At 35.8% G+C, this 23,372-nt stretch overlaps 1 protein-coding gene across 1 annotated transcript in view; it reads left to right on the top strand.

Annotated features, from left to right (window-relative positions):
* Window positions 1–8,190: 8,190 nt before the first annotated feature.
* Window positions 8,191–23,372, top strand: part of LOC145270867 (protein TEX261-like) — a 96,843-nt gene continuing 81,661 nt past the window's right edge. The window contains exon 1 of the mRNA XM_080126422.1: window positions 8,191–8,471. Within this exon, the coding sequence (XP_079982548.1) occupies window positions 8,402–8,471 (70 nt within the window). The 5' untranslated portion in view covers window positions 8,191–8,401. The remainder of the gene's footprint in view (window positions 8,472–23,372) is intronic.

The raw sequence follows: 23,372 nt of genomic DNA, 5'->3' as shown, positions 1-23,372 counted from the left end.
CTGTGCCAGTTTCACTTAGAAAGAATATGTCCGGTTTCGTCTCCTGTAATTGTGTTGCAACCTTTGGAAGGTTGAAACGTAGACCCCTGATGTTGGAGAAGGAGACCTAGTAGTAGGGGTCTATGTTGGAGGATGGGGTTCTAGGTTTATTCGTATTTTTTATGTTGAGGTTTTGGGATTTGTGGAGCAGGTCGATAGACTTGGTCGGAGCAGCACAGATAGGGAAAGTAAGAGAGAAAAAGACGAGAATTTTTTTTTTTGTAGCACATGATAAGAATTACCCACTAGTATGGCATCGAAAGGCCCAACCAGAAACTACTGTATGGTCCAGAATCTATTCACCAAACGGCAATACAACAGACCAGTACTTTGCATCTGCTGATAGGACAGCCTGCTTAGTGGTTAATCCAAGGTTCGGGTCCCTGACTATCAGGCGGATAATGTCAGCCCAGATGAAACGTTTACCTCCAGCACCCTTACTAGTGACATGGCCACAAGGATAGACATAGAAACAGAAATTTTCCGACATCTCAGGCTAATGTTCACAAAGTAATACCGACCTGGAAAGCAGCATATAATTACATGTAATAATTAACTGAAGATGATCATCCCATAAGAAAACCGAAAAACTAATATGGAATTGATTAAAATGAATGATTAAAAAAATATGCAAATTAGATCGGAAAATGTATATTTCAGCGGTGTGAATTATTTGACAGACAAATAAAATTTATAATTTATCAGACGCTAAAACCGAAAAAATTTAATTTGTATTATGTTTTCAACATTTTTTATGAGACTAAATGTACTAACAATTGAGGCTGCCATTTTGAAAATTTGGCCTTTCTAAGGCTTGCCAGATTGGCCTTTTTTAGGCCAAATTTGGCATTTTTATGCCAACTTTGGCCTTTTTTATGCCAAATTGGCCTTTTTTTACGCTCTGCATGGAACCATGATTTTGGCCGCGGTTTTTTTTGAGGGGAGGGATCTTTTCTTTATGTTTTTTATATATATATATATATGACAGCCCCTTTAAGAAATTCGTTTCTTATCATTGAGCACTTTCAGTTGAATTAAAGTCAATTTAGCTCTTATGCGTAGATCATCGTATAACGATTAGATCACTCTCTGACTGACGTAAACGAACATTTAAAATTAAAATATTTAAATTCGACGTTATTTCACGCGGTTAATGGTAGCCGAATGGATTAGGTCTTCGCTAATCGAGCCAGAGATGTCTCGTGATGCGGGGTTCGGATCGTCCGACTGGTATTAATCGTGACACCCTGCACTGAAGATTCCCGAAAGGATGAAACACTAGTGTCTGTAGGTATTTAATAATTATTATAATAAAAAAATAATTCATGGGCACCAAAAATCATGGTCCCATGAAAATACTCCCCCCCCCCAAAAAAAAAACATAATTTGGAAAAAAAGAATGGCAATATGAGAAAAAAAGGTGCTTCTACACTTTATTGCCGAAATTGGAGACGCCATTTTATTTCACGCACCTGCTGTCCAAATTTAGGGGAGAAATCATTATTATAAACTATGGTCGAAGCAAGAAATAAATAACAAAAAAATTAAATTGCTTCCGGAAAAGAAAAGAATAAATTTACCTAAAATTAACATTTACTATATTGCCCCTTCAAAGTTGCTTTTATTTAAAAAAAAAAAGTATAAAATTATTTATTTGTTCGAAAATCACACACACACACACACACACACACACACACACACACACACACACACACACACACACAAGCAAAAACAAAAACGATATTTTTTTTTAGGTTAGGTCCACCTCCACAATTTTCTTTTAAATGACGACGTTTAAAAGTTTTCGACTGAATACGCATTGAAATTTTGCAGAAATAAGTAGTTATCAAGATATAAAAAGTTGTATTATGCATTGTAGTCTTTGGCGGTCATCTTTTTTACGCGCGCGCGCCACGAACAAGTCTACGCGCGTAACAAACAAACAACAACAAAAAACAAGCAAAAAAAAAACGCTATTTTATAAAAACCCAATGTTGCTTTCATTACAAAATTGTTTTATTAAAATTATTATTTTTTATTATTTTTTTTTTTTTACGCAAATTTTTCAATAAAAGTTTTTCCCAATTATATTTTGATAAATTTTTATACAATAAATGTTTTGGTTTTGTTTTGGTTTTCAAATGGCGCTTGCCCAGTTCAAATGAATATGGGGTTTGTATTATAGTACAGTAGTACACATAGATTCGAAAAAGTTGTCAAAAAACAAATATATAACAAACAAATATTATCAAAGGCAAGATAAGTTACTTTTCTACCTAATTGGATACATTTTTTGTGTTTTTATTTAATGTAACATGTTTATTCAGATTGAAAAGCATACAGTGTTTACCGATATATTGGAAAATTCAAAATGGCGCCCGACTCTTTCTTTAACACGGAAGTTTGGGAAAAGGTATTATAAATAATAAACTAGACAAAATACTGTAAGAAATTCGCTCAATATATGTTATCGTGACATAAGTTGACATATATTCGGTGGTTTTTTAATAGTATTTTGTCTAGTTTATTATTTATAACACCTTTTCCCAAACTTACCGTGTTAAAAAGAGAGTCGGTCACCATTTTGAATTTTCCAATACATCGGTAAACACTGCATGTTTTTCGAGTTGATTAAACATGTTACATTGAATAAAAACACAAAAAATGTATCCAGTTTGGTAGAAAAGTAACTTATCTTGCCTTTGATAATATTTATTTGTTATATATATATTTTTTTGACAACTTTTCCGAATTTATGGGCATAGTAATACAAACCCTGAATATGTCTTTTCATTTTCTGTTTTTAATTAAAAAAATAATAAAATGTCCCATGAAAAACTTTCCCGTTTTCATTAATTAAATCGAAACATTTCCAATCAAACAATTACGGATATATTTTCTTTATTTACTTTTTTTCCTAGTTTTTTCCGGAAGTTTATTTTGTTGGCCTTCGGGACAAGATCAAAGTGTAGTATCTTGTAGTATGTTTTAAAAAAATTGGGAGTTAAGTAGGATGTCCCCCAGTATGAAAGGGTGAATGTGGTATTATGGTGAAAGATACTAGCTGAGAGAAACTTTTGATTTTGTTTAGTTCTGGAGTGACAAGGATGACCAACGACACCCACAATCCCCCCTTTTGAGTTGGCCATGTGCCTAAGTTTTTTTGTTCATTTTCAATGTACTTTTAACATGAATAAAGGATTTAATATCTCAAAGTGTAGTATCTGTTCTTCAGATGCTGCACTTCTATTTCTTGTTCTCTTTCGGTGGAGGAGAAATCCTTCACGACTGAGACAATTTTTATTTTTGTACCTTTTTTCTTTTCTCCACGTTAAAAAACGACCCTGGTGTCTAACTCTGTCCCGTGGGGAGGCATAGTAAATAGGTATTTATGTCATACTTCGGCCATAATGATTTATCCCCTAAATTTGGACAGCAGGTGCGTGAAATAAAATGGCGTCTCCAATTTCGGCTATAAAGTGTAGAATGTCCACCAATGTCTTAACAATAATTTACACACTTAAAGTGAGGTAAAGTGCACGTTTAGAAAAAGACCCATAAATGTTTATCTACCAAGTTGATCTTAAATATTGTATAATCAATCCATTATATTATCATTTTCAGTCCCCCACCCCTAATTTCTGGCTCCCATCTTATCTCACAATTACTTATAACGTCACCAACTAACTTCGGAAGAACCCCCCCCCCCATTTGATTTTCTTTTATGTCATAAGTTTCTTAAAACGTGACTAGTTAAAGTTCAGAATAAAATCACGCTTTCTCTTAACGGTTAATTTAAAAAAAAAAAAAATCTTCTGAACGCTATTAAAAGTTAAATTCTTCACTAGTTTGCAGTTTGGAGACGGAAGTGTTGTTGTGATAAGTGATTTTCTCTACTAATTTGCACTTTTTATTTTTAGATTCAAATATTAATAACTACATTTTATTTCAGTATTTAATTTATGTATTTCTGTTGTATTAAATGATAGCTTTTTTTCTCGTCCATAAATGTTTATTTATCTACCGAGTTGATTGCAAAAATAGATTACCTAATTGTACTCATTTTTAGTTCGTGAGAGGGGAATCTATCACCATACTTTCCCTTAAACACGTCTGTTGGACTTTATTAAGTACAATACTTAATAGTTTTGTTTTTTTTAATGGACAGTAGAAAACGCATTGTGGATGCGTTATCGGCAGCTCCTGTTACTCTCGCTTCTTCTTATTTGTCCCTCAGTCCTCATTTTTTAATGAGTGATTTTTCTGACAAAGGGAGAAGAAAAAGCTGTTTTCTAGGTTGGCAGTATTTTGCGCGAACAGTTGGCAGAGTTGGTGGAAATTTTCTGTTTCTATGTCTATCCTTGTAGCCATGTCACTAGTAAGGGTGCTGGAGGTAAACGTTTTGTCTGGGCTGACGTTATCCGCCTGATAGTCAGGGACCCGAACCTTGGATTAACCACTAAGGAGGCTGTCCTATCAGCAGGTGTAAAGTACTGGGGCTGCTGTATTGCCATTTGGTGAATGGAATCTGGACCATGCAGTAGCTTCTGGTGGGGCCTCTCCATGCCATACTAGTGGGTAATTGTTACGGCTTTACCTTATCATGTGCTACAAAAAAAAAGAAAAAAAAAATTCTTCGTTTCTTTTTCTCTCTTAGTTTCCCCTCTCTGTCTTGCTCTAAGTAAATCTGACGACCTAGTCCACAAATTCCAAAATTTCATCATGACAAGTTTCAAGAAAAAATACACGATTAAACCCGGTTCTCCAACTTCCAACATAGACCCCTACTACCTTGTCTCCTTCTCCAACATCAGGGGTCTACGTTCTAACCTTCCAGAGGTTGAAACCCAATTACAGGAGACTAAACCAGACCTTTTATTTTTAAGTGAAACTGGCATTGGACAGGCTATTTCCCTAGATGAGTTTGCAATTACAAGATACTCTAACTTAACTTCTAAATCTGACCCCCAAGATCGCCATGGGCATGGAATATGTGCCTATATTAAAGATAGCTTTCCATGTGGGAGGGACATCTCCAGGGAAGATCCTAACTTACCCTATATGTGCTTCCGGGTTGCTTTAGCTCACACTACTGCATTTATATTTACTCTCTATCGCCCCCACAACAGCGGAGTTACTATCTTTCAAAGCATATCTGAGAAAATTGACCAAGTCCTTTCTACTTATCCTTCAGCTAACATTCACGTATGTGGAGACTTCAATGTTCACAACGTCGAATGGTTGACCCACTCAAACAAGACCGATGATGAGGGGAGGTTCTGTCATGATTTCTCCATTGCCTATGACCTCACTCAGATTGTTCAGGAACCTACCCGTGTGCCCGATAATGACGGCCAGTATGCGAGCCTACTAGACCTTTTTCTCACAACTTGCCCTGAACTATGTTCAGTTTCTGTTCTGTCGCCTCTTGGATCTTCCGACCACTCTGTTGTATCAATTAAAATAAAAATGAAATGTAATAAGTCCCCAGACGTACCTCTTCATCGTACAGTATATCGATACACTAAGGCTGACTGGGATAGCTTCCATACATTTATATCTGATCTACCTCTGCATTCCATGTTTAAAAAGGATGTGTCCTCTATAGTATTAGACCTGACTGAATGGTTAATTGTAGGTATTGACCATTTCATACCCTCTAAAAAGTTTCAGCAAAAACCTAACAGCCAGCCATGGTTCTCTCCAGAATGTGCTGCTGCCATTGCGCACAGAAATCACTTTTTCCACTGCTTCAAACGTAATAGATGTATGGAAACTAAAGCCGTTTTTAGGACTGCCAGCAACCATTGTAAGAAAGTAATAAGGAACGCAAGAGAGTTGTATGCTCAATCTGTTAAGTCCAAAGTAGCTGAGCAGCGGCTTGGTTCCCACCAGTTTTGGCAAATAGCAAACAGAATCCTGAACAGAAGCGTGTACTCCATCCCAACTATTATCAATGGACCTGAGGTAATCTCGTCAGCATCAGACAAAGCCAAACTCTTTGTCAAGAACTTTGCAGCTAATTCTACCTTTTGCGACCAAGACCGCCAACCCCCAATATTTCCTCCTGTATCAGAAAACACGCTATGTGATATACGTATATCTGTACGTGATGTTGCGAAGCTAATCAAAAACCTTGATTCGAGTAAAGCAACTGGCCCTGACGGTATTCCAATTATAGTACTCAAAAAACTTCAACCTGAACTAGCGCCCATACTTACAAAACTGTTTAAACGTTGTCTTAAGGAGAATAGTTTCCCATCTCCCTGGAAAATCTCATCAGTATACCCTGTATTTAAGAATTCAGGTGATCGCTCATCCCCCTCTCAGTACAGGCCAATAAGTCTCCTGTGCGTCATGAGTAAGTTGCTAGAATCTGTGTTAAATACAGAAGTAATCAACCATCTCAACAAAAATAACCTTCTTAGTGACACTCAATATGGTTTCCGTTCTGCTAGATCTACAGCAGATGTCCTTAGTTATATCGCATAGAATTAGCAAATCTCTCGACGGTGTCAATCTTTCTAGGGCAATTGCTCTTGACATATCTAAAGCCTTTGATAGGGTATGGCATAAAGGTTTACTTCATAAGATCGCTAGCTATGGTATAGCTGGAAAAGTCTTCTCAATTATTAAATCATTTCTTTCTGATAGGTTCATAAGAGTAGTAGTTGAGGGGCAAAAATCAGAAGCTCACAGTATTAATGCCGGTGTCCCTCAGGGATCCATCCTGAGCCCAACTCTTTTCCTGATCTACATTAATGATCTTCCAAATCATATCCTTACATCATTTGTAGACATTTATGCTGACGACACTACCATTTATGGTAGCACATCTAAGACAGTAAACGACCAAGTTCTCTCTGATTCTCTCTCCTCTGATCTTGAGCAAGTAGTACAATGGGGAAAGGAGTGGCTGGTTACTTTTAATGCATCTAAAACCAAGCTTCTCTCTTCATCATCAACACATTTGTCATCAATTGAAATGAATGGCTCTCGTCTTCAGGAGGCCTCAAGTTTTGACAAGCTTCTGGGCTTGACCATTACTCCTGATCTTAAATGGAACACGTATATCAAATCTGTTGCCAAGGCCACTGGAAAAATGGTGGGATCTTTCTATCGATCCGGTAGATATCTCACTGCTGATGCTATTCTCTATCTATATAAGAGCCAGGTACGTCCAAGGATGGAATACTGTTGCCACATCTGGGAAGGAGCTGCTAGAAAGGACTTGTCCTGCCTTGATAGAGTTCAAAATAGACTTCGTAGCCTCGTAGGAGATGTCCTTTTCTCCTCCTTGCAACCTCTATCTCACAGAAGAGATGTTGCGAGTTTGTCTCTGATGTATCGTTATTTTCATGGAAAGTGTTCAACTGAGCTTCAATCTATGGTCCCCCCTCGCCAAACTTTCACAAGAAACACTCGTCTAGCTGTAAACACTATCAATAATTTCCCCCACTCTTTATCTGTGCCTAAACCTAAACGTAGATTCCATGAACAAAGCTTCTTTCTTAGAACTGCACGCCTGTGGAATTGTCTTCCGTTTTCCTGCTTTCCGGCTGACTACAATATGGTTGTGTTCAAGTCTAAAGTAAATAAGTTCTTGATGAGCCGTTCCATATAAGTTATTAAATTTACCAAATTTTCATTACTAATGATTACTATATTGACCAATTTCTACTGTACACTCTTTAACCCTTATCCTTGAGTGGCCTCTGGGCCTTGACAATGTGGTGATTCCCATGTAAAAAAAAAAAAAAAAAAGACCCCCCCCAAAAAAAACGACGGCCAAACCAAAATGGTTCCATGCAGAGTAAAAAAAAAAGGTCAAATTTGGCCTAAAAAAGGCCAAATCTGGCAAGCTTAGAAAGGCCAAAATTTCAGAACAAGATGGTAGCCTCGATTGTCGTACATTTAATCTCATAAAAAAATGTTGAAAAAGAATAATAAAAATTAAATTTTTTCGGGTTTTATTTCATCCTTAGGGTCTAATAATGTGTTTTGTATAAAAATAAATAATTTTTTATAAATTTTTGTCTGTCAAATAATTTACGCCGCTGAAATACACATTTGCCGCTAGATTTTTTGCATATAAACGCAATTCAGCAACCCGTATTCTATTTTTAACATCCTTTTGAATAAGAAACAAAAAAGTTACGTGTCGCTTACATCGCGGAAAACTCTTAAATTTAAATAAAGGGCAGACAACTCTCCTCCGTCATCCAAGGGCAGACAACTCTGGGCATTTAAGGGCAGACAACTCTTAATTGAAACCCAAGAAGACTTTTTTTTTTTTTTTGAAACAGATTTGCAGACGTCAACAAGAAGAGAGATAGGTTTATTTTTTTTATAAAAAACAAAAATGTGGTTTATGTATTTTTTAAGTTGGTTAGGACTTATTTTACAAATATGTATTATATCTTTATCCGTCGGTAAGAAATTCTTTTTCCTTTTTATTAATAATTATTTTTTGTTTCGAGGTGACCGGCATTTTTAATTTTACGTTAAAAGAATGGCCAAGTGCACGTTTGCCTTTTTTTTTTTTTTTAATTTTTGAAATCAAATATATATATATATATATATATGTATAGAAAGTTTTAGTTTTCTCGTATCACAAAAATAAATTAAAAAATAATTTAGATAAATTAAATTTCTGTACATTATATTAATATCTTAACTTTTATTTATTTGGGTTTGTATTACTACACATATATTCGAAAAAGTTGTCAAAAAACAAATATATAACAAATAAATGTTATCAAATGCAAGATAAGTTACTTTTCTACCTAACTGGATATATTTTTTGTGTTTTTATTCAATGTAACATGTTTATTCAGCTCGAAAAACATACAGTGTTTACCGATGTATTGAAAAATTCAAAATGGCGCCCGACTCTGTCTTTAACACGGTAAGTTTGGGAAAAGGTGTTATAAATAATAAACTAGACAAAATACTATTATAAAAACACCGAATATATGTCAACTTATGCCACGGTAACATATATTGAGCAAATTTCTAACAGTATTTTGTATAGTTTATTATTTATAACATCTTTTCCTGAACTTACCGTGTTAAAGAGAGAGTCGGGCGACATTTTGAATTTTCCAATATATCTACATCGGTAAACAGTAACACTGTATGCTTTTCGAGCTGAATAAACATGTTACATTAAATAAAAACATTAAAAAATTATCCAGTTGGGTAGAAAAGTAACTTATCTTGCCTTTGATAACATTTATTTGTTATATATTTGTTTTTTGACAACTTTTTCGAATCTATGTGTATAATAAAACAAACCCATTTATTTTTTGTGGTTTGTATTAATGTACTACTGTACACATAGATTCGAAAAAGTTGTCAAAAAAAACAAAACAATATATAACAAATAAATGTTATCAAAAGCAAGATAAGTTACTTTTCTACCAAACTGGATATATTTTTCGTGTTTTTATTCAATGTAACATGTTTATTCAGCTTGAAAAACATGCAGTGTTTACCGATGTATTTGAAAATTAAAAATGGCGCCGGACTCTCTGGTGAACACGGTAAGTTCGGGAAAAGGTGTTATAAATAAAAAACTGAAAAAATACTATTAAAAAACTACCGAATATATATTAACCTATGTCACGGTAACATATATTGAGCGAGTTTCTAACAGTATTTTGTATAGTTTTATATTTATAGCAACTTTTCCCAAACTTACCGTGTTAAAGAGAGAGTCAGGCGCCATTTTGAATTTTCCAATACATCGGTAAACACTGTATGTTTTCCGAGCTAAATAAACATGTTACATTAAATAAAAACACTAAAAAATTATCCAGTTAGGTAGAAAAGTAACTTATCTTGCCTTTGGTAACATTTATTTGTTATATATTTGTTTTTTGACAACTTTTTCGAATCTATGTGTACAGTAAAACAAACCCACTATTCTGTACTTTCACCTAACAATTTAATGCAGAAGACGTACCGTGCTGAAATATTAACGTTATTGGTACTCAAGCAGAAAGTGATCCGTGCTGAAATAATAACGTTATTTAAAACGCCGTTCTTAACATGGGGAGGGTGTTTTAACTTTACAATTGAATAAAAAGAAAACATATCATAAAACTTTAATTAAACTTGGAAATACGATTTAAAAAATAGCGCGGATCACTCACGTTATTATTTGGAAAGCCATTCTTAACATGGGGAGAATGTTTTGTAACTATTCTGTACTTTCACCTCACAATTTAAGAAACAAAAGATGGTACTTATGCAGAGAAGGTACCTACCTCACTGAAATAATGTTATTTAGAAAGCCATTCTTAACATGGGGAGGATGTTTTTTTTAAATATTCTGTACTTTCACCTAACAATTTATTAAACAAAAAATAGTACTTATGCAGAGAAGGTACCGTGCTGAAATATTAACGTTATTATTTAGAAAGCCATTCTTAACATGGGGAGGGGTTAGGGTGTTTTGTAACTATTCTGTACTTTCACCTAACAATTTAATAAAGAAAAGATGATATTCATGCAGAAAAGGTACCGTGCTGAAATAATGTTATTTAGAAATCCATTCTTAACACGGGGGTGGGTTAGTGTGTTCTGTAACTAATCTGTAATTTCACCTAACAATTAAAAAACGTACTTATGCGGAGAATGTACTACGCTGAAATAATGTTATTAGTTAGAAAGCCATTCTTAATATGGGGAGGGTGTTTTGTTTACTATTCTGTACTTTCACCTTACAATTTAATAAGCAAAAGATGTTAAGAATGGCTTTCTAAATAACGTAATTATTTCAGCACGGTACCTTCTTTGCATAAGTACCGTCTTTTTTTTTTTTTAAATTTTTTAATTAAATTATTAGGTGAGAGTACAGAATAGTTAAAACATCCTCTCCCATGTTAAGAATGGCTTTCTAAATGTTATTTCAGTACGGTAACTTCTCTGCATAAGTAGCATTTTTTGTGTATTAAATTGTTTGGTGAAAGTACAGATTAATTACAAAACACCCTCCCTTCGCCATGTTAAGAATGGCTTTCTAATGTTATAGTTTCAGCACGATGGGTATTCTGTATAAATACCATCTTTTTCTTAAGTTGTTAGGTGCAAGTACAGAAAAGTTACAAAACCCCTTCCCCATGTTAAGAATGGCTTTCTAATTAATGTTGCTTCATCACAGTACCTTCTCTGCGTCAGATTGTTCGCGAGCCCACCTGTGTGCCTGATACGGTCAATACGCAAGACTCCTAGACCTTTTTCTCTCAACTTCCCCTGAGCTATGTTCATGTTCCGTTCTTTCTCCGCTAGGATCCTCCGACCACTCTGTCATATCTGTTAAGATAAAAATGAAATGTAATAAGTCCGCAGACGTACCCCTCCACCGTACTGTATACCGATACTCCATGGCTGACTGGGATAGCTTCCGTACATTTATATCTGATCTACCTCTGCATTCCATGTTTAAAAGGGATGTGTCCTCTATAGTATCAGACCTGACCGAATGGTTAATTGTAGGCATAGATCGATTCATACCATCTAAAAAATTCTAAAATGCAATAGATGCACTGAGACTAAAGCTGCTTTCAGGACTGCCAGCAACCACTGTAAAAGAGTAATAAAAAATGCAAGAGAGCTATATGCCCAGTCTGTTAAATCCAAAGTAGCTGAGCAGTGGCTTGGTTCCCACCAGTTTTGACAAATAACAAATAGGATCCTGAACAGAAGTGTGTGTTCTATCCCAACCATTATCAATGGACCAGAGGTCATCTCGTCAGCATCAGACAAGGCCAAACTATTTGCCAAGAACTTTGCAGCTAATTCTACCCTATGCGACGAAGGCCATCAACTCCCCATATTTCCTCCTATAACACAGAACACGCTAAGTAACATACAGATATCTGTGCATGAGGTCGCCAAGCTAATCAAGAACCTTGATTCCAGTAAAGCAACTGGCTCTGACGGCATCCCAATTATAGTGTTAAAAAAGCTTCAACCAGAACTTGCTCCCATACTTATGAAACTGTTTAAGCGTTGCGTTAAGGAGAAGTGCTTTCCAACACCCTGGAAAACCTTATCAGTATGCCCTGTATTTAAGCACTCTGGTGATAAGTCATCTCCCTCTCAGTACAGACCAATAAGTCTCCTGTGTGTCATGAGTAAGTTGCTGGAATCCATATTAAATAGAGAAATGGTCAACTACCTCAGCAGAAATAACCTTCTTGGTGACACGCAATATGGTTTCCGTTCTGCAAGATCTACCGCAGATGTGCTAACGGTTATATCTCATAGGATTAGTGAATCTCTTGACAGAAGTCCTTTCTAGGGCAATTGCTCTTGACATATCAAAGGCCTTCGACAAGGTATGGCATAAAGGCCTACTTCACAAGATTTCCAGCTACGGTATAACTGGAAATGTTCTCTCTATCATTAAATCCTTTCTCTCTGATAGGCTCATAAGAGTAGTGGTCGATGGACAAAAATCAAAGGCCTGCAGTATTAATGCTGGAGTCCCTCAAGGGTCCATCCTGGGCCCAACTCTCTTCCTAATCTACATCAATGATCTCCCTAAACACATACATAAATCATTCGTTGACATCTATGCTGATGACAGGACCATCTACGGCAACACATCAAAGGCAAATGACGAAAGCTCTCTCTGATTTTCTCTCCTCTGATCTCGAGCGTGTGGTTCAGTGGGGGAAGACATGGATGGTTACCTTTAATGCATCTAAAACTAAACTCTTATCTTTACATCATCAACGCTCTGATCCCCATCTGGCATCAATTGAAATGGATGGATCTCGTTTAGGAGAAGCCCCATGTTTTGACATGCTTCTGGGCTTGACCTTCACTCCTGATCTGAAATGGAACACGTACATCGTCTGTTGCCAAGGTCGCTGGAAAAATGGTGGGATCCTTCTACCGCTCCAGAAGATATCTCACTACTGATGCAATTCTCTATCTATATAAAATATAGTTTTTTTTTTATAGTTTTTTTTTTTTTTAATGGAGAGTAGAAAACGCATTGTGGATGCGTTATCGGCAGCTCCTGTTACTCTCGCTTCTTCTTATTTGTCCCTCAGTCCTCATTTTTTAAATGAGTGATTTTTCTGACAAAGGGAGAAGAAAAAGCTGTTTTCTAGGTTGGCAGTATTTTTGCGCAGACAGTTGGCAGAATTGGTGGAAATTTTCTGTTTCTATGTCTATCCTTGTAGCCATGTCACTAGTAAGGGTGCTGGAGGTAAACGTTTTGTCTGGGCTGACGTTATCCGCCTGATAGTCAGGGACCCGAACCTTGGATTAACCACTAAGGAGGCTGTCCTATCAGCAGGTGCAAAGTACTGGGGCTGCTGTATTGCCATTTGGTGAATGGAATCTGGACCATGCAGTAGCTTCTGGTGGGGCCTCTCGATGCCATACTAGTGGGTAATTGTTACGGCTTTACCTTATCATGTGCTACAAAAAAAAAAAAAAAAAAAAGAAAATTCTTCGTTTCTTTTTCTCTCTTAGTTTCCCCTCTCTGTCCTGCTCTAAGTAAATCTGTCGACCTAGTCCACAAATTCCAAAATTTCATCATGACAAGTTTCAAGAAAAAATACACGATTAAACCCGGTTCTCCAACTTCCAACGTAGACCCCTACTACCATGTCTCCTTCTCCAACATCAGGGGTCTTCGTTCTAACCTTCCAGAGGTTGAAACCCAATTACAGGAGACTAAACCAGACCTTTTATTTTTAAGTGAAACTGGCATTGGACAGGCTATTTCCCTAGATGAGTTTGCAATTTCAGGATACTCTAACTTAACTTCTAAATCTGACCCCCAAGATCGCCATGGGCATGGAATATGTGCCTATATTAAAGATAGCTTTCCATGTGGGAGGGACATCTCCAGGGAAGATCCTAACTTACCCTATATGTGCTTCCGGGTTGCTTTAGCTCACACTACTGCATTTATATTTACTCTCTATCGCCCCCACAACAGCGGAGTTACTATCTTTCAAAGCATATCTGAGAAAATTGACCAAGTCCTTTCTACTTATCCTTCAGCTAACATTCACGTATGTGGAGACTTCAATGTTCACAACGTCGAATGGTTGACCCACTCAAACAAGACCGATGATGAGGGGAGGTTCTGTCATGATTTCTCCATTGCCTATGACCTCACTCAGATTGTTCAGGAACCTACCCGTGTGCCCGATAATGACGGCCAGTATGCGAGCCTACTAGACCTTTTTCTCACAACTTGCCCTGAACTATGTTCAGTTTCTGTTCTGTCGCCTCTTGGATCTTCCGACCACTCTGTTGTATCAATTAAGATAAAAATGAAATGTAATAAGTCCCCAGACGTACCTCTTCATCGTACAGTATATCGATACACTAAGGCTGACTGGGATAGCTTCCGTACATTTATATCTGATCTACCTCTGCATTCCATGTTTAAAAAGGATGTGTCCTCTATAGTATTAGACCTAACTGAATGGTTAATTGTAGGTATTGACCATTTCATACCCTCTAAAAAGGTTCAGCAAAAACCTAACAGCCAGCCATGGTTCTCTCCAGAATGTGCTGCTGCCATTGCGCACAGAAATCACTTTTTCCACTGCTTCAAACGTAATAGATGTATGGAAACTAAAGCCGTTTTCAGGACTGCCAGCAACCATTGTAAGAAAGTAATAAGGAACGCAAGAGAGTTGTATGCTCAATCTGTTAAGTCCAAAGTAGCTGAGCAGCGGCTTGGTTCCCACCAGTTTTGGCAAATAGCAAACAGAATCCTGAACAGAAGCGTGTGCTCCATCCCAACTATTATCAATGGACCTGAGGTAATCTCGTCAGCATCAGACAAAGCCAAACTCTTTGTCAAGAACTTTGCAGCTAATTCTACCCTTTGCGACCAAGACCGCCAACCCCCAATATTTCCTCCTGTATCAGAAAACACGCTATGTGATATACGTATATCTGTACGTGATGTTGCGAAGCTAATCAAAAACCTTGATTCGAGTAAAGCAACTGGCCCTGATGGTATTCCAATTATAGTACTCAAAAAACTTCAACCTGAATTAGCGCCCATACTTACAAAACTGTTTAAACGTTGTCTTAAGGAGAATAGTTTCCCATCTCCCTGGAAAATCTCATCAGTATGCCCTGTATTTAAGAATTCAGGTGATCGCTCATCCCCCTCTCAGTACAGGCCAATAAGTCTCCTGTGCGTCATGAGTAAGTTGCTAGAATCTGTGTTAAATACAGAAGTAATCAAACATCTCAACAAAAATAACCTTCTTAGTGACACTCAATATGGTTTCCGTTCTGCTAGATCTACAGCAGATGTCCTTACAGTTATATCGCATAGGATTAGCAAATCTCTCGACGGTGGCAATCTTTCTAGGGCAATTGCTCTTGACATATCTAAAGCCTTTGATAGGGTATGGCATAAAGGTTTACTTCATAAGATCGCTAGCTATGGTATAGCTGGAAAAGTCTTCTCAATTATTAAATCATTTCTTTCTGATAGGTTCATAAGAGTAGTAGTTGAGGGGCAAAAATCAGAAGCTCACAGTATTAATGCCGGTGTCCCTCAGGGATCCATCCTGGGCCCAACTCTTTTCCTGATCTACATTAATGATCTTCCAAATCATATCCTTACATCATTTGTAGACATTTATGCTGACGACACTACCATTTATGGTACCACATCTAAGACAGTAAACGACCAAGTTCTCTCCAATTCTCTCTCCTCTGATCTTGAGCACGTAGTACAATGGGGAAAGGAGTGGCTGGTTACTTTTAATGCATTTAAAACCAAGCTTCTCTCTTTACATCATCAACATTCTAATTCACATTTGTCATCAATTGAAATGAATGGCTCTCGTCTTCAGGAGGCCTCAAGTTTTGACAAGCTTCTGGGCTTGACCATTACTCCTGATCTTAAATGGAACACGTATATCAAATCTGTTGCCAAGGCCGCTGGAAAAATGGTGGGATCTTTCTATCGATCTGGTAGATATCTCACTGCTGATGCTATTCTCTACCTATATAAGAGCCAGGTACGTCCAAGGATGGAATACTGTTGCCACATCTGGGCAGGAGCTGCTAGAAAGGACTTGTCCTGCCTTGATAGAGTTCAAAATAGACTTCGTAGCCTCGTAGGAGATGTCCTTTTCTCCTCCTTGCAACCTCTATCTCACAGAAGAGATGTTGCGAGTTTGTCTCTGATGTATCGTTATTTTCATGGAAAGTGTTCAACTGAGCTTCAATCTATGGTCCCTCCTCGCCAAACTTTCACAAGAAACACTCGTCTAGCTGTAAACACTATCAATAATTTCCCCCACTCTTTATCTGTGCCTAAACCTAAACGTAGATTCCATGAACAAAGCTTCTTTCTTAGAACTGCACGCCTGTGGAATTGTCTTCCGTTTTCCTGCTTTCCGGCTGACTACAATATGGTTGTGTTCAAGTCTAAAGTAAATAAGTTCTTGATGAGCCGTTCCATATAAGTTATTAAATTTACCAAATTTTCATTACTAATGATTACTATATTGACCAATTTCTACTGTACACTCTTTAACCCTTATCCTTGAGTGGCCTCTGGGCCTTGATAATGTGGTGATGCCTTTGTAAAAAAAAAAAAAAAAAAAAATATATAAAAGCCAAATACGTCCAAGGATGGAGTACTGCTGCCATATCTGGGCAGGAGCTGCTAAAAACAGCCTATCCTGCCTTGACAGAGTATAAAACAGACTTTGTGGCTTAGTGGGGGATGCAAGCCTGTCTTTGTTTTATTGTTATTTCCATGGCAGGTGCTCGTCTGAACTCCAATCTTTGGTCCCCCCTCGCCAATCTTTTACGAAAAACACTTGTCTAGCTGAATCCACTGTCAAAAACTTTCCCCACTCTTTATCTGTGCCTAAATCAAAACGTAGATTCCATGAACAAAGCTTCTTTCTTAGAACTGTACGCCTGTGGAACTCTGTTCCGTTTGCCTGCTTCCCACCTGACTACAACCTGGATGTCTTCAAGTCCAACGTAAACAAGTTCCTGATGAACCGCCCCCTTAAGTAGACACTTTATTAAATCTCCACACTAACGTACTGTACTTACAATAACCCTTATCCCTGAGTGGCTTCCGGGCCTTTATAAGTGGTGACCACCTTGTAAAAAAAAAAAATAAATAAAAAAAAAAAGATTAGTTACAAAATACACGATACCCTCCCCACGTTAAGACTGGCTTTCTAAATAACAACGCAATTATTTCATCATGGTACCTTCTCTACATGAGAACTATTTTTTTGTTTATGAAATCGTTAGGTGAAATTACAGATTAGTTACAAAACACCCTCACCTCCCCATGTTAAGAATGGCTTTCTAAATGTCATTATTTTAGCACGGTATCTTCTCTGCAAAAGTACAATTTTTTTGTTTATTAAATTGTTAGCTGAAAGTGTTTATTAAATTAGGGTGTTTATTGTTTGGTGAATAGTTACAAAACACCCTCCCCATGTTAAGAATGGTTTTCTAAATAATGCTATTTCATCACGGTATCTTCTCTGCATAAGTTCCTATCTTTTCTTTATTAAATTGTTAGGTGAAATAATTACGTTAGTATTTAAAGTGAAAGTACAGATTAGTTAACAAACACCGTCTCTTCACCCATGCTAAGAATGGCTTTCTAAATACCGTTATTATTTCAGCACGGTCATGTGTCTTTTATCATTAATTTTTTTTATGAATTAAATTAAATTTCTATAAAATTATTCTAAACACTTGTACATTTTTCGAGCTGACTAAACATGTTACATTAAATAAAAACACTAAAAACATATCCAGTTAGGTAGAAGAGTAACTTATCTTGCCTTTGGTAACATTTATTTGTTATATATTTGATTTTTGACAACTTTTTTTGAATTCTATGTGTGCAGTAAAACAAACCCCCTAACTATTTCAGCGCGGTACCTTCTCTGCATAAGTACCATTTTCGGTTTATTAAATTGTTAGGTGAAAGTACAGAATGGTTAACAAAACATCCTCCCCATGTTAAGAATGACTTTCTAAATAATAATTATTTCAGAATTTATTATTTCAGCACGGTACCTTCTCTGCATAAATACTAGCTTAGGCGAAAGCACAGATTAATTACAAAATACCCTTCCCATGTTAAGAATGGCTTTTTAAATATTAACATAATTATTTCAGTACGGTATCTTCTCTGCATAAGTAACATCTTTTGTTTATTAAATTTTAGGTGAAAATACAGAATAGTTACGAAACACCCTCATGTTAAGAATGGCTTTCTAAATAATGTTTTTTGCAGTACGGTGTGTATTCTGCATAAGTACCGTCTTTTGTGTATTAAATTGTTAGATGAAAGTATAGAATAGTTACAAAACACCCTCCCTTCCCCACGTTAAGAATGGCTTTCTAAATAATGTTGTTTCAGCACGGTACCTTCTCTGCATAAGTTCCCATCTTTTTTTATTTATTAAATTGTTAGGTGAAAGTACAGAATAGTTACAAAACACCCTAACTACTCCCCGTGTTAAGAATGGCTTTCTAAATGTCATTATTTTAGCACGGTATCTTCTCTGCAAAAGTACAATTTTTTTTGTTTGTTAAATTGTTAGACGAAAGTGTTTTATTAAATTAGGGTGTTTATTTTTAGGTAAATAGTTACAAAACACCTTCCCCTATGTTAAGAATGGTTTTCTAAATAATGTTATTTAATCACGGTACCTTCTCTGCATAAGTTCCTATCTTTTATTTATAACATTGTTAGGTGAAAGTACAGATTAATTAACAAACACCCCCTCTTCACCCATGTTAAGAATGGCTTTCTAAATACCATTATTATTTCAGCACGGTCATGTGTCTTTATTTTTTTTTAGTTTTCTTAAAATGTAAAAAAAATTCACTGAAATTTAAAGCTTTTATATTAGTGTTGATGTTTTCTTAATTTTTTTTTATCAATTAAATGAAATTTATATAAAACTAGCGAGGGGTACCCGACGTTGCCTGGGTGTTTGAAGATGTGGGGGGGGGGGTAAAAAAAAAAAGTAAGTATGAGGATCGAACCCGAACCGTTGAGGCAAAGTTGTAAATTAAAGTGTGAAAAAAAAAAAAAAAAACGTGCGACGTTAACGATTGCCCCACCGCGACATGCTTACGGAAACACGTTTGAATTTATTTAATTACTTAGATTTAGCAGGTGCCCGTTTTAATGAGTTAATGAGGTCAAGTTTGACTGCGGGATAGTATTCATTTACTGCTGAACGCTTCCCCCCCCCACACCCCACTCAAGATGTTATAGAAAAAGAATGCGGCGAGCGACAAATGTTGAATATTTATCTTCCCGAAATCGAGCAAATTAAATAGACAGGCAAGCTTCGTTGTTAACTGTGAGAGATTACGATTTATATGTGATATAAAAAGTTTTAAAAATTTCGTGAAAATAGTGAATAATTCCACCCCATCTTTCCAAGCTTATAACTCCTCGAAAAATGTAATTCAAACCCTAATTTTTTTTTCAATTAAAGGAGCAAGGACCAAGGTTTCATTAAAAAAAACCCCAAAAAACCCAAAAAAAAATGTGTTTTTTTTTTTTTTAAAAAAAGGTTTTAAACTTCGGACTTTACAGGTAAATTTCTAAAAACGGTTTTTTTTTTGTTTTAAATTTGAATATATTATTTATTGACCTTTTCTCTTCAATTTGTGATATATAAAACTATTCAACATAAATTAATTATTTACTTTTTAAGAGAAACTTGAAAATGGGGGGGCGTGAATTAAAAAAAAAAAAAAAAAAAAACGTTTGTCTAAAATATTATATTCGGTTTATTGGAAAGAACATAAAATTTCACATTGACCCTGAAAATATCGTAAAAATAGAATCAATAGAAAAATTTTGATAGATTTTTAAAGTTTAAAAATTGAAAAATATTGAGTTCGGAAAATTCATTACTGTTTTTAAAAAAAAAAAAAAATATTTCTATTACTTTTAATACAACTGTAATAGTTTATTTTTGAAGTATAATCCATAAAGAAAATAAATAACCCACTTTTAACAGAGAAATTACGAGATTTTTATATTTTATTCGCAGTTTCGTGTTAGGGGTGTCAAAAATTCCTACAAAAATTCTGATACTGCTAGCGAGCGACCGCTCCTCTGAAAAAAAGCCTTTTGTAGACATACAGAAAAAGCGAACACACATACATACATACATTTCGCTTTTATATATATATATAGATTATCCTTTTTCTTTTTTTTTTTTTTTATTACATTTTCACCCCTAACAAGGCACATTGCCACTTTGATGTAGGGGGTTACTATTAGGGACACAGGCTACAGGGGTACTAGGTGGGGAGTTGGGCAGCAAGATGTCGGTTCATATTACACTTGAACTTCTGCATGTCAGTACAGTTGAGGAAGCAGGAACCTGGCAGGGAGTTCCAAAGTTTAGCTGTTCTGGGGAAGAAACTACTGGAGTAGAAGGCTCTCTTACATCTAGGGATCTCTACTGTGAAGGGGTGGGATTTAGCTGCTCGTCGGGTTTTTCGGGGGTATTTACGTAGAGGGGGTACAAGTGCTTGCAGCTCGTCGGAACATTCTCCGTTAAAATACTTGTCCTAAAAAAATGTGTCGTCTAGTTTTCCTCTTTTTTTTTTTTTTTTTTTTTTATTGAGTCAGCAGAAAATATTTGTTAGTTTTTTTTTTTATTTTTTTTATTTTTTATTTTTTTTTTTAACCCAAGTATTTTTATTTTATTTGTTCGATTTTTTTTTTTCTTTGCCGCATGGAAAATGAATTAATAAGTGAACATATAATTTCTTTTTTAAATTCCAAAAAGAAATTCAATATTCAGCCATATTGAACATTTCAGCCTCATTTAGAAAGCCATTCTTAACATGGGGAAGGGCGGGTGTTTTGTAACTTTTGTATTCTATACTTTCATCTAACAATTTAATACACAAAAGACGGTACTTATGCAGAATACACACCGTGCTGCAAAAAACATTTAGAAAGCCATTCTTAACATGGGGAGGGTGTTTCGTAACTATTCTGTATTTTCACCTAAAATTTAATAAACAAAAGATGTTACTTATGCAGAGAAGATACCGTACTGAAATAATTACGCTAATATTTAAAACGCCATTCTTAACATGGGAAGGGTATTTTGTAATTCTGTGCTTTCACTTAATATATAAGCTAGTATTTATGCAGAGAAGGTACCGTGCTGAAATAATAAATTCTGAAATAATTATTATTTAGAAAGTCATTCTTAACATGGGGAGGATGTTTTGTTAACCATTCTGTACTTTCACCTAACAATTTAATAAACCGAAAATGGTACTTATGCAGAGAAGGTACCGCGCTGAAATAGTTAGGGGGTTTGTTTTACTGCACACATAGAATTCAAAAAAGTTGTCAAAAATCAAATATATAACAAATAAATGTTACCAAAGGCAAGATAAGTTACTCTTCTACCTAACTGGATATATTTTTAGTGTTTTTATTTAATGTAACATGTTTAGTCAGCTTGAAAAACATACAGTGTTTACCGATGTATTGGAAAATTAAAAATGGCGCTCTAACTTATGAAAAAATTAACGAATCTCTTTAGTAAAAAAAAAAAAAAAAAAAAAAACAGCGCCGGGTGCTGAAAACGAATATCAGTTAAATTTGTCTTACATGAAGAAATTACTAGGTGGTTAGAAAGTGGGTGGTCATTTTACGTTAAATTTATATGGGAAAGTGATCCCCCACTTTTTGGAAAAGTAATTTCTTTATATCTTGAAAACTACTTATCTGCCCCAAATTTAAATGTGATATTCGTTTTCAGCACCACCGAAAACCTGAAAAAATCGTCATTTTAAAGTTTTTTGAGGGATTGGAAAGACATTTGACATTGACCATATATATATATATATATATATATATATATATATATATATATATATATATATATCTCGTTGTTTGTTGACTTCTCTGCTTAATACCCTAAAAATCATGCGTGAATTATTTTACCTTAGGAATTTCGCGAAACGATGGAGAATGTCTCTGCAAAAAGAAATTGTGAAAAACAGTATGAATAAATTTACATCAATTTAGTAACGAGAGAGAAAAGGGGTTTGTATTCCTGTACACATAGATTCGAAAAAGTTGTCAAAAAAACAAATATATAACAAATAAATGTTACCAAAGGCAAGATAAGTTACTTTTCTACCTAACTGGATAATTTTCTAGTGTTTTTATTTAATGTAACATGTTTAGTCAGCTCGAAAAACAGTGTTTATCGATGTATTTGAAAATTTAAAATGGCACCTGACTCTATTCTGAACACGGTAAGTTTAGGAAAAAGTGTTATAAATAAAAAAAAAACTAAACAAAATACTGTTAGAAACTTGCTCAATATTTTACCGTGACATAGGCTGACATATATTCGGCGGATTTTTAACAGTATTTTGTATAGTTTTTTTATTTATAACACCTTTTCCCAAACTTACCGTGTCAAAGAGAGAGTCGGGCGCCATATTTGAATTTTCCAATACATCGGTAAACACTGTTTTTCGAGCTGAATAAACATAGACACGTTTTTAAATGTGAGGGGGAAACCAGCTCCCCCCTCCCCCCAAAAAGGGGCACTCTGTCAGTATCCAAATAAATAGTAATTGTCTCAGTATAAAGGGTCTCCCCTACATCTAATTATCCTTCTCTTTTTTTCGTTGTTTCATGACAAGCAGAGGAATGCAACATTTTGTTGATGGGACAGAGGCTTAAGCTTAGATGACAGTTCAGGACCTATTAGGTTGGCGACTCTCCTTTAGGACCTTGTCTAGGAGTGAGAGACTAGGGGTCCTGGCAATGTTCTCAATGTAATTGTTCCAACTCATGTTTCCTGTGAACGTTAGGCCAAGGAGTTTAAAAGATGTACTTTCAGATGAAGAGTCATTTGCCATTGCTATTGGTGGTAGAGAAGTTTTCTTGTAATTATTGAAGGAAACAAGTTTAGTCTTAGCAGCATTGAATGCGACCATCCAGTTTTGTCTCCATTCAACTACAGATTGGAGGTCATACTCTAATGTTTCTGCCATTTCTTTAGATATGTGTACATCTGTTTTCCTGTCGTGTCTTATAGAGCGTGGCGGTATCATCACGTTCATTTGTTTTCCTGTCGTGTCTGTTATAGAGCGTGGTGTCATCAGCATGTATACCCATCTCAGAGGCAGTTTTGTCGGGGAGGTCATTTATGAATATTAGGAACAATAGAGGTCCAAGGATAGACCCCTGAGGCACTCCCGCATTTATATCACACTGTTTAGATGTACGACCGTCGAGGACAACCTGGATTGTTCATTTG

Source organism: Euprymna scolopes, chromosome 46, assembly GCF_053919585.1.
Source record: "Euprymna scolopes isolate OS-2025 chromosome 46, ASM5391958v1, whole genome shotgun sequence".
Taxonomy (NCBI): Eukaryota; Metazoa; Mollusca; class Cephalopoda; order Sepiida; family Sepiolidae; genus Euprymna; species Euprymna scolopes.
The sequence above is the reverse complement of the archived record's forward strand: the minus strand, read 5'-3'. Positions and strand labels throughout refer to the sequence as shown.